The following is an 11,436-nucleotide window of genomic DNA, read 5'->3' on the forward strand; positions in this document are numbered from 1 at the left end:
ATTCGAGCTTCAAGTGGCAAACACTGGAATATATATTTATTATAATTAAAACCTTAGGTTATAGTATTGGGTCAAATGTCTCATAGGGCATGACGGTCCGAGTACGAGTGTCGGTTACCCCGCATCCTAGTCCTGAAAAGTGGAAAAAAAAACCATCGAATTTTTTAACTTTTTATGATAACTTATCATGTTGAATGTCGGTTCTACGTTCATGCGGTTCCAATGCGGTCGGTCGAGCGACGGGATAAACGGTTCTCCGACGCGTTCTGTTCCTCGTGCGGTTACAGGCATCTGGCATACGCACTCTACGGCAGCTGCTCGTTCCACCGTGCAGTGCTGCAGCTTGTACCGGGCTGAACTCAGCAACGGTCGCGGACTTGTATAATCACTTTGATTATTGTTTTTTTTTTCCTACCGTTTACATACATTTCATCCCGTTGCTCCGCCGCTGGGTTTTGTTGTTTTGCCGACGACAATTTTCTCGTCTGACCGACCGTGTGCGCCCGTCTTGCTGTCAGATCGTCGCCAAACCCGTTTAATTATCGTTGTTCACAGTCAAATTGGTCGGCAAAACCTTCGGCACGGCCGTTGCAGTCTACTGACACGTTCGGCGTGTGACTGCACGGGCCCGTTCCCTCCAAATCGCCGTTCGTCCCGGCAACATTCGGTGTGTGTGTGTGCGTGTGTGTAACGTATCCTACCGCAGACAACAAAGGACCGCGGGTTGACCAAACCGGAGGCGCCATGCCGCTCCTTCATAAAAAACCGTTCACCAAAAACCCGGTCCCGAGGGGTCTTCGGGACACGGACGAAGTGTTCTACTGCGAGATGACCAAAGAGATTTTCCTCAATTACGAGTGAGTACACCCGTTACGGCAACGGTCAAAACGTACAGACGACCCTGGCCCCCGCAGCGATCGATCTCGTTCGCGTCCCAGCGTTTCTGCCAACGGACAAAACCGAAAACGGTTGTTTTGCTGGCCAACGCTTTTTTTGTCCACTTTCACCTGAGTTTCGTCATAATGACAAATGTGCCATTGCCCAACACGCCACAGCCGAAAATTTAAGGTTAATTTATCACTCAGTGGCGTGTACCATTTGACTGTCACCTCACCGGTGTCAGCATTTAAGTCCTAATCGTTGTCCTAATCGAAAATTGAAGTCCTTTTAAACGTACATTGTTTACCACCAGTATCCGTCCCCGTTAAAATAGTTGCTACAAAAGAGCAATAACTGATGATTCAGTATAAATAGCCTGTGAATTGTCGTACCTATATGTTGTGTCGTGTCCAAAGTCACATTGGAAACAACCTTGTGGCTTTGGCTATGACAAATCAAAACTAGAAAAAATATACTTTAAAATCTATAGTCGGTCCCTTATGGTGTTACTTAGGAATAGTGAAATACCTGGAAGGGTCTAAGGGTACTTGCCACTCTTCCTGGTAACTCGAAATAATCAATGTAATGATGTAAATGTTCATTGCATTTAATTTAAATGTGAATTTATCCTTTTTTTAAATTATTTACAGACATTACGTAGAAAGAATAATATTGTGCAACTCATTAGTATGGTCTTGTGAACTTACTGGTAAAAAAAACATGACCTACAAAGAAGCTTTAGATTGTGAATTAGAGTCCAAAAAAATGTTAAATGACTTTCCTAACGAGGTAAACATTTATTTGTATTAATATTGTTTTTGATTTTAATATTTTTGATGTTTATATTTTTTTATTATAGCTTCAAAAGCCAATTTTATTCTTAATATCTCTGACAAAATGTTCTTCACTGAAAGAACTCATTGAACAAATATTTAACTATGTAAGATATCGTTATTTTATATCTGAAATTGTGGAAGTTGCTTTAGAACAAGATCAGTGGTAAGATAAAATATTGTACTGCCTTTTACATGAAATTGTCTCAAATATTATTTTCCAATAAGTTTGAGAATGTTTAATGATCTGAAAATTCATTAAATAAATATTTTAATTATAAGTTAAGTTTATTTAATTAGACGTTCTTTAGATAAGTAATATGGCACTTCAAACAAATTTTCTTTATACTTATTGGATGATAATACTATAATTTTAAGCCTATAACACTTGTTATGATTATTGTAAGATTATTTATATTGAAATTTACTGATATAGGTTGAAATGTAGAGTTTTAGCTGTGCATCCACCGTCTGATCAGAAAGTAATTGAACGAAAAAGTACCCCTAAGTAATTATTTATTAAAATTCTAATATTTTATTTCGCAATATTATAATATGTGTCATTATTTAATAGGAAATCAAATGATAGCAGTCCACCTGCAACTCATTCGTTTTATAGTTATGATGTTGAAAAACTATGTTCAACAAAAGTAGGCAATCCTAATACACAGCCAATATACCGAGTAGACGCTGTTCAAATAAAAAGATCAAAAAATTGTTTCACAAGAGACCGATGCAGGTTTTTCATTACTCATAATGTTGAGTTTAAAAATGGTCTGCTTTTATTAAAGGTAAAACATTAATTTTTCTTAAGCACATTTTATTTGAAAAACAACTATGTAGTGTTTACAGATAATTTGAGCTAACTTAGTTCAAATAGTTGTAATGAAGAAAATTATAAATCTTCTCTGAATCACTATTTCAGGAAAGCATTGTAACTCAAATTTCTGATTTGAAGTTTGATGATATATTTAGTGGAGATGTACCCAAATTTTCTGAAACTAAAAAGAACAAAGTATTAGCTAAGAATGGTTTAATTAAAAAACATGAGTTAATAAATGGAGAAACATCAAAGAAAAATGAAAAGTCACTGCAAGAAGTAGCTGAAAAAATTAAAGAAGAAAAGTTAAGAGTGAAAGAAAAGAGGAAAGAAGAAAAAGAAAAACTTGCTAAATTCATGAAAGAATGGAGTAAAAAGAAAGAAGACCTTGAACTAGAAGATTTGAAAGTACAAAACATTTTTTTTTTATCATTATTTAAGGTTGTTTAATCAATTGTTTAATTTTTAGGATTTACCAGTCGCCAAACCTGTAAACTTGAAAATTCCTAATAAACTTTTTGGAGATTTCGTTATGATATATGAGTTTTTCCAAAATTTTTGGTCTCAGCTGGACGCAGGTAGTTATTTTCCCCAAGGCTTAAGCATAGAACTGCTGGAAAGATGTATGGTCGAACAAGAAATTGCCGGTAAAATATATACAACTTGTGTTATTGACGGTTCTTTAAGTAATATTTTCTTTTTTAAATTTTAGGGCCTTTAAATACACTCGTTCAAGTATTACTTACGACAATATTCGACCTTGAGGAAGATGAAGAAGCTGATATGAAAGACAGTCATATTTCAGGTTGGGAACCTGTTTACAATCTTGGAGATGACAAAACTCGTAATGCAATAAAGTCTGCAACTAATGTAAGGAATTGGACTATGAGTCACCTCGGACAACAGTTAAACAAAATAACACTACTTCCAACAGTTATTTCTGAAGTATTGAGACTTCATTTGCTCTCTTCTGGGGGAAAACATTCTGACAGAATGGCCAAGTGGATGTAATGACTGAAATATATAGTTTATTATAAACATTGGTAAACATTTTCATATCATTTTAAAAATTTTATTTAGATATCAAGAAAGAGGAAACTACTGTCCAACCGATGATCCCGGACTTACAATTAGATTACAGCGTCCGGATTTATTAGAATCGCTTAGCCACCATCATATTTCTTGTCTATCGATAGGTTTGTTTTTGTATAGTTTACAGAGTTGGCGAAAATAACCCAGCAAATGTTTGGTATTTATCCAAAAATATGGGTTTTACTGAGTTTGCATGTACCCAAAAAAATGTATTGGCTTAAAAAAAAAAAAACCTGGGTTACTGCCAATTTTGATATTTTTACTTTTAGTTAATTTATAATATTTTTGTCTTTTTAGCGGACAAAATGACAATCGTAAATTGTCTTATGAGTCAAATATTGACATTTTCGTCTTACCGAATACAACTACAAAACACTGTAATTAAGACGAAAAATGCTAGGTTGGAAGTAAGAAGTGCCCTGGCAGCCGAAAAGAAAAAGTCTCTTGAAATTATTCAAAAGTTTGTTGTGTTTTTTTATATACATTTTAAGTATTTAGTAATAAATCATTTTGTTAACCCAGGAAAAAAGAAATGAAACTACTCAATGGTGACTCTCATAATGTAGAATCTGACCAAAAAGCTATTGAAGCTAAACAACTCGAATGGAACAAAAAGCTTAGCGAACTCAGCGAGTTAGGTATGACTGCTCAAATATTGCCCCTTGGCACCGATCGAGCATTCAGAAGATATTGGATATTTGCTTCAATGCCTGGACTATTTGTTGAAGACAATGAGCTAAACCCAGGATCTTGCTTACCTGAGTAAGAAATCGGTTTTGTTAGTGCAATACATTTGATTTATGTTCTATTAATTTTTATTTGAAAATTTTAGTGGTACTCCAGCGAGCAACATAACGGATAGGGACACAGTGACTTACGTAAAACGATTATTTGAAATGAACGAAAAAGAAAATGTTGACGAAACAAGAGCCAGCTTGTCCAATACCCCTTTGAGAAAAAAACTGGTTGACAGTATGAACAATTCTTCATTTATGAGTAACGGTAGTTTTAGAGAAGATCAGAAAAAGTCGACGCTCAGTTGTTGGGGTCCTGATAACAATTGTCCGGTGCACAATGAAAACAATGAAAGACTTACGTGGGGCTACTACAACAGTCCCGAAGAATTGGAATCTCTTCTTGAAAATTTAAATTCCAGGGGTTTGAGAGAAAGTGAACTAAAAAAAACTATATCATTTGAAAAGCATCGTATAATATCTAGCATGGAAAAATGCACCAATTGTCTTTTAGACCCATCTTTGGTAAGTTTTTGTACTGTTGTAACGAAATTGAAAGCCAATCTGTTGTTAATAATGTGAGCAGCAGTTTTGCGCTCGACAGCGGTAAAAGCAAGAAACAGGTGTAACTGCCATTGTGATTTTTAAAAATAGGTTGGCAAACCTTTTTCGTATACAGCAAACTGTTATAATTTGTATCAAAGTTTTAACAAAAAGCTATATTATATGAAAACTAATAATATTTGTTTCAGATGGTTGAGGATGATAAAAAAGTCCAAAAGCGTTTAAAAACAGAATTTTCTGAATTCAAAAAAGTAAATGTCAAATTTCTCCGTATTGATCCCGATGTTGATACATCATTGGAATTAACTTTGAGAGAATATATTTTAGATTTAGAAAGAAGATTAAACACAACAGCGCTTGGCAACTTATCAAATATGGTAAGTTCACATATTTTATAATTTTTTTTTTATAAAATGTCAAAATAAGAACAAACGCACTTTGAATAATTAACATTCTTTTCGTTATAGAAAATAGTTGAAAACATTTGCACATTGACTTTTTTTTTAGTGTACTTATTAAGACTAATTTTGACCTGTCGATACCTAATAAATTACTGTACACTGCTAACCTTTACGAGATAGTAAAATTTTGGTTTCTCTTGACAATCTGACACATTTAGAAATTAAGTGTATTTTAAAATTCATAATTAATGATGATTTTTTTATTTTACATCTTATTTTGACAAAAAAAAAACCTATTTATCTTAAGTTTAAATATTACATCTAATAATTACATTGTTTTAAAATATGAACAACTACATTTTGTAATTAGATACCCAATCGTGATGAATGGAGAGAAAATATATTGAATGGTGTTTACGAAGTACAGGGTCAGTTATCTTGGGGCGTTAGAAGTAAAGTGGTAAGTGCCAATTATTATTAAGTTGACTGTTATAATTGTAATACTGTATAGTTTTGATCAGGGATCCAAGCAAAATTCAAATTTTACTCAAACAAAAATGAGTAAATTATAATTATATAATAATAGTATGTTTTTCTGAATCAAACCATCATTTTACAAACTAGAAAAATTAATTAGTTCTTAGTAAAATTTGTCTAGTTTTATTTATGTTGTTCCAATATATTTTACGGTTTTTTGACCATATCACATTTTTTTAATTGCATATTTTATATAAATTTTAATATTTTAATTCCAGAATACTGATAACACTGAAAAAGCCAATACACCAGAACCTTTTAGTAAGTAAAAAGTTAACATTTGCAATTGGAATCGATTAAAGTCAAATATTCAACAACATTCTTGATTTAGGTTATCAAGATCCAATTAATTATGTGGTCGACAGTGTTAAACCAGAACAGAATATCACCGATTTGGCATCTGTTATTTTACAGATCGAACAATCAGTTGAACCGAAATTCCTCAGAAGACCATTAGGTAAAATTGCATTTTCTGGGATTTATATAATATTGTTACGGTTAAATTTATAGTTAAATCTTGTCATAAATCATAGTATACTTTTTTTAAATTTAGGTTATGATAAAAAAGAGAAAATGAGCATCTCGGCAGTTAATCCTATGATAGATAAATGGGAAATGTCGCTGATGAGTTCTGTAAATTATTCTCAATTATATTTACATTTAATCACACTAGGTAAGAAAAATATATATTTTTTTTTTTAAATATTCATTATTATACAATTTAATTGAATATTCTGTTTGTATTAATATTTGTTTTTGTATTTATAGAAAAAAGTATTGAATGGTCAAAGTCCATTATGAAAGTTAATTGTGTTTTGTGTAGAAGCAACAAAGATGAAGACGTCATGTTATTGTGTGATAATTGTAATAGAGGTCACCATATGTATTGTTTGAGACCAAAACTAAAAGTATGTTGATATAAAGTTGAAAAATTCAATTCAATTAATTTTTATTACTAATATTTGTTATTCAGAAAGTACCTTCAGGTGATTGGTATTGCCAAAAATGCAAACCTCTTGCTAAAAATCAACAAGAAGAGGACGAACCCGAAGATAAAGTGTAATTATTATTGTTTTACAAAAATATTTCTATAAAATTATTAAAAGTAATTGTGGATATATTTTTTATAGGAAAATCGATATTTGTCATATATGCAAAGAAGAAGGTTCGGTAATAACTTGTGACGATTGTTCAAAAAATTATCATTTATCTTGTTTAAATCCACCTAAACGTGCACCGCCCAAGCGGAACTGGACGTGTTTCAACTGTAGACAAACATCGTGTAAAGGTAAACCTTTCTAATGACAATTTTAGTAAACATTGTTCAGTAAGACAAAATAGGGTTCTAACAGTTTGACTTCTTGTTTACGGGTTAGGTTTCAGAAAATAAAAGTTAGACTTATTGTGATGGAAGATATTGAACTAACTTGTTTTGTGAAATCATTTTTTAGACATCTGTATAAGATTTTTAATATTTCTTATTGTCCATGTATGGCTTCAGTTGTTCATAAAACTAATGAATAGTATATTAGCGTTTTTTTAAGGTAAATTAGTATACTTCTCATTGATACAAAGTTATATAAAGTAGGCATGTGAACTATAAGGCAAACTAGGCAAATTATTACTTATAAATTCGCATAATTATTTTATTAAAATGTATATTTAAATAAAAGCTCAAATAATAAATACAATTTTGTATTTATTTTGAGAAATTTAAATAAAAAATAAAAAAATGATTTACATAAATTATTAGTTTCAAAGAAATAAATAATAAATAATATTTCTGTTGGACTAAAATATAAGGGTATTTTATTCCTTTTTTTTGTTTTTTTTTTGTACAAAACCCCCAAATTAACTCTGATACAACAAATTCTTAAATTTAACCCTTTCACTGCTACACCTGCTTATATGCAGCCAACTAAATGTAAAATATAAAGGAAAACACTGAATAAAAAAAAATTATTTTATTACAAATCCTATTTCCTACAAAAATATAAAAATGGAGAAATAAAAAAAAAATCGTGTGTACAGCTTATATACTTAAACTACTTTTACTAATAAAATATGCCATAGCAGTGAAAGAGTTCAACATATTTTTTTCCAATATTGGTTTATTCTTTAAATTTATATTTCATTGACACTATTAATCTAAATTTAAGGACTTGTGGAGTTAAAAGTTACCCCAAAAACCTAGTTCATTCAATTTGAATCTGTTGAATGTTATTTACAGATGATTTGGAACAGATTGAGGTTGAAAGGTATAGCAGGCGAAAGAGCTCGCAGGCTGCCACTGCCAAAATATCTGAATTTGCTCGACAGCTGTTGCATGCATCAGCCAGATGTTATGGTCTGTCTCTGATGTTCACCAATAATAATAATAATTTTTTTTTTGGTTTTGACTTCAAGATAGTATTATACTAATTTTTAAACACAGATCTCAGTATTTGAAATTAATGAATACCCAATTATTTATTTTTCCATAGCAATATTTGTCTTTTAAATTAATTTTTATACTGGAGGAATAGTTGCTTTTTTAATTAAGAGTTGTTGAATTTTTAAACTTACTTGAAAGTACATTATTTCCATGGAATAATAGTTGATTGTATCAATGTTAAAATAATTTATTAATGATTAATCACATTTTTATAATTCCTCTTTAATTTGATGTAGACAAAAGTTGATTTTTATTACTACTGGAGAACAATGATACTTATTAACACTCAATCTAGAACGATTTGCTACATGAATTATACTATGCTGAATTAATTTTTTTGGAATTAATCCAAACAAAAGTATTTAAAAATAATTTGGTTTTTGTTATTCATTGGAAATCCAGAATCTGTGATTAAAAGTTGTTAACCTCCAAGCAGTCTCGTCTTAAAATTTCTTGTTGGTTAACCTGCTGCAGTGTTACACCGTCATTTCATTTCTGTATTTAAGAATTACCAAAAGTCACGTTATTTGTTAACAATACCTACGCGAGCGCGCTTGGAGGTTAAGTATTTGTTAATAAAAACAATAATATACCTAGCACAATAATGCATGGGTGGGTAACTGCGATTTTTATAAAAACATTTTTACAATTTTAAAATTTTTTCTCTAAATTGGATGATTTTTTAAATTATGGGTAGCACACCATTAATAAGCTATTAGATAAATACATTTTTTTAATAGGAATACAGTTTTTGAAATACATTTTGGATGTATAGTATATGAGAAAGAAAATGCTATTAATTATTATTTTTTTTTTATCAATTTTACTGGACAACATTGTCATAAATTATTAAGTTAGTTACAGTTCAAGACATTTTGTTGGAGTGTTATTATTTTGCATGGAAACAATAATAGTAGTTGTAATTTTAGTAAAAACTTGTTAATTTAATTTTGTTTTATTATTATTAATGCAATAGACGAAGATGGTGTGACCGAAGAAAAAAGTCGAAGACGAGCAAGGCATTCAGAAAATACAGTGCTGACGACATCTGGAGACTTGCCCCTAGACAACGCATTGTTACAGTTGCTTCTGAATCAAGTCATGCACCATCCAGAAGCTTGGCCGTTCTTACGACCCGTCACTAAGTCACAGTGTCCTGATTATCACAATATTATTAAAAATCCTATGGATTTAGGTACGGTCAAGTATAAACTTAACATGTTGTCGTACCGGACCAACGAAGATCTACTGAGCGACATGGAATTGATATTTGAAAACTGCTTCTATTACAATTCAGAAACTTCAGAAGTTTACAAGTATGTCGTTTTTAAGTTCTTGCAGTACTCTTTATGCAGTGGTGTAGTTTAGTGGGTGTATAAAAGTTGTGTACTTAATCTACAGGTTTACAATTTTTGTTACGAGTACGGTAAGTGTATATAAAAAAAGTTGGTACACACGGCGTTTATACCCTTACAACTATGCCACTGTTTATTTGTATTTTTGTTAAAATTAACATTTTTAATAGGTGTGGGGAGGAAGTATATAACTATTATAAAAAATTATGTCAAGAATGTAACCTGAAAGATTTTAGTGAAGATGGTGAATTCGATGGACCTCCGACTAAAAAATCAAAACATAGTTTGTAGTTGATATGTAATCTACGAGTTAAAATCGAAATTATTTTCTCCTTGCATACAATTATCTTAACTACTAAACAATGATGTAACTTTATTTGCGTTGGATCCGTCACTGAACTTGTTTTGTATTCCTTCAATGTAGCTTCTAACGTCCGAACTGTTGATTCATCTACCAGTGAGATATTTAGTAGTAAAATAAATATAAGAGACATACTTACATGTTAGCTTTAAGATAATAGCTCATAGTGATCTAGGAGTAAGTTAATTTTTAATTTTATTATGTAATTTAATTAGAATTATTTTTTTTACTCTGCAATGATGATGGTTTCCTCAATGAAGTGGAAAATTGTGATTATTTCTATTGTTTTTAATAGGTTTCTAAATGTACATAATAAATGCCTTACATTCAATTTAAATTATGAACATTTACATTAATGTGTTAGTTTATAACTAATCATTGTTGTATTACCTTATTACTATTGTGATTTTTTTTTTTTCGTTTACCTTTACAAATTCAACAAATAAATGTAACATAGACATTAGACGTTTAACAAGCCTAAAATTATAGTAGTATTTTGATAAAACAATTAATTTTATAATATACTTTTCGTATGTTGGTTTTCAAAAATGTTATACTGTATGTTCAAGATAAGTTGAATCAAACATCAAAGACAAGCATGTTTTTTTTTTTTTTACAAAATAATTTCTTTTTTTAATTAAACTTTTTTATGTAATTAATTTTTTTTAGTTTAATACTAGAAGTCCTTAATGTAGTATAACACAATTATTTATAGTTCTGAGGATTAGTTGCTCTTATTTTCATAAATTTTCATGTAAAAAAATTCATAATATTGTATTCGTTTAAGTGAAAGGTGATAGTCCATCTTTATTATTTTTCTATATTTACAAGTATTTAATGTAATTCAATTCCTATTTTTCGTATTTTTTACTTAAATATGGTATTTTTATTTTTTTATTTTAGAAAAAACAGAATAAATTTAAATTAAACTTACATTTAAGTAAAAAAAAAAAAAAAAACATTATGTTTAACAAATTCTTTTCAGGTTTCCTGTTCTACCATGAGTAATTATATATTTAAATGTATGAGGCTAAACAACTACAAAATTGCTTCTGTGTTCTCAATGATTTCATTTGGTTAAATAAAGTAACTGATAAATTTTCGGTTTGTCAAATTGTGTTAGATAAAACATCAACGATTTGTTGCAAGCAAGGTAATCTATTAAATTAAATTTTGTTTAGGAATTTGTGAGTAAAAAGAAATTCAACATTTTATTGAATAGTGGTAGTATTATTGGGTATGTTTGTTTTTACTTGATGTAAAGTAAACGCCATTCCTTTATTTTTAGTATACAAAGTGTAGTGAATTTTCGCGCAAAATAGGCGTAAGAGTGGTAGTATCTTTCAGTACCATAGTGAACCAAATCCTTAGTTCATCCTAATGCCGCAAAATGGCTACATGTACACTGCATTTCACCACCGATTAG

The 11,436-nt window shown here is 30.3% G+C and overlaps 1 protein-coding gene across 2 annotated transcripts; it reads left to right on the top strand.

The window, feature by feature from the left end:
* Window positions 1-390: 390 nt before the first annotated feature.
* Window positions 391-10,597, top strand: LOC126833972 (bromodomain adjacent to zinc finger domain protein 1A). Of its 2 annotated transcripts, XM_050565596.1 has the most exons (23): window positions 391-857; window positions 1,530-1,668; window positions 1,739-1,878; window positions 2,149-2,220; window positions 2,287-2,503; window positions 2,638-2,940; window positions 3,002-3,179; window positions 3,245-3,539; window positions 3,613-3,728; window positions 3,922-4,084; window positions 4,147-4,386; window positions 4,457-4,883; window positions 5,111-5,299; window positions 5,694-5,783; window positions 6,079-6,121; window positions 6,192-6,317; window positions 6,414-6,533; window positions 6,629-6,768; window positions 6,834-6,919; window positions 6,991-7,148; window positions 8,091-8,207; window positions 9,271-9,610; window positions 9,820-10,597. In XM_050565596.1, exons 1-23 carry the CDS (start codon window positions 745-747, stop codon window positions 9,938-9,940), a joined length of 3,933 nt encoding a protein of 1,310 aa, XP_050421553.1. In that variant the 5' UTR covers window positions 391-744; the 3' UTR covers window positions 9,941-10,597. The 2 variants fall into 2 exon arrangements, with proteins under 2 accessions (XP_050421553.1, XP_050421554.1); XM_050565597.1 differs by lacking the exon at window positions 8,091-8,207 and having other exon boundaries at window positions 394-857; window positions 9,820-10,596.
* The last annotated feature ends 839 nt before the right edge of the window (window positions 10,598-11,436 follow it).

The sequence above is a fragment of the Adelges cooleyi genome, unplaced genomic scaffold (genome assembly GCF_023614345.1).
Source record: "Adelges cooleyi isolate 19-005CV unplaced genomic scaffold, UGA_ACOO_1.1 ACOO_flye_CR_arks_rails_tigmint_CR_PRNA_2, whole genome shotgun sequence".
NCBI classification, from domain to species: domain Eukaryota; kingdom Metazoa; phylum Arthropoda; class Insecta; order Hemiptera; family Adelgidae; genus Adelges; species Adelges cooleyi.

Bases quoted from the DNA above. Each gene is read 5' to 3' on its own strand.
- LOC126833972 (XM_050565596.1), top strand. From the start codon at position 745: ATGCCGCTCCTTCATAAAAAACCGTTCACCAAAAACCCGGTCCCGAGG. The intron at 2,941-3,001 runs GTACAAAACATT...TTTAATTTTTAG, and splicing joins TTGAACTAGAAGATTTGAAA to GATTTACCAGTCGCCAAACC. The intron at 5,784-6,078 runs GTAAGTGCCAAT...TTTTAATTCCAG, and splicing joins GGGGCGTTAGAAGTAAAGTG to AATACTGATAACACTGAAAA.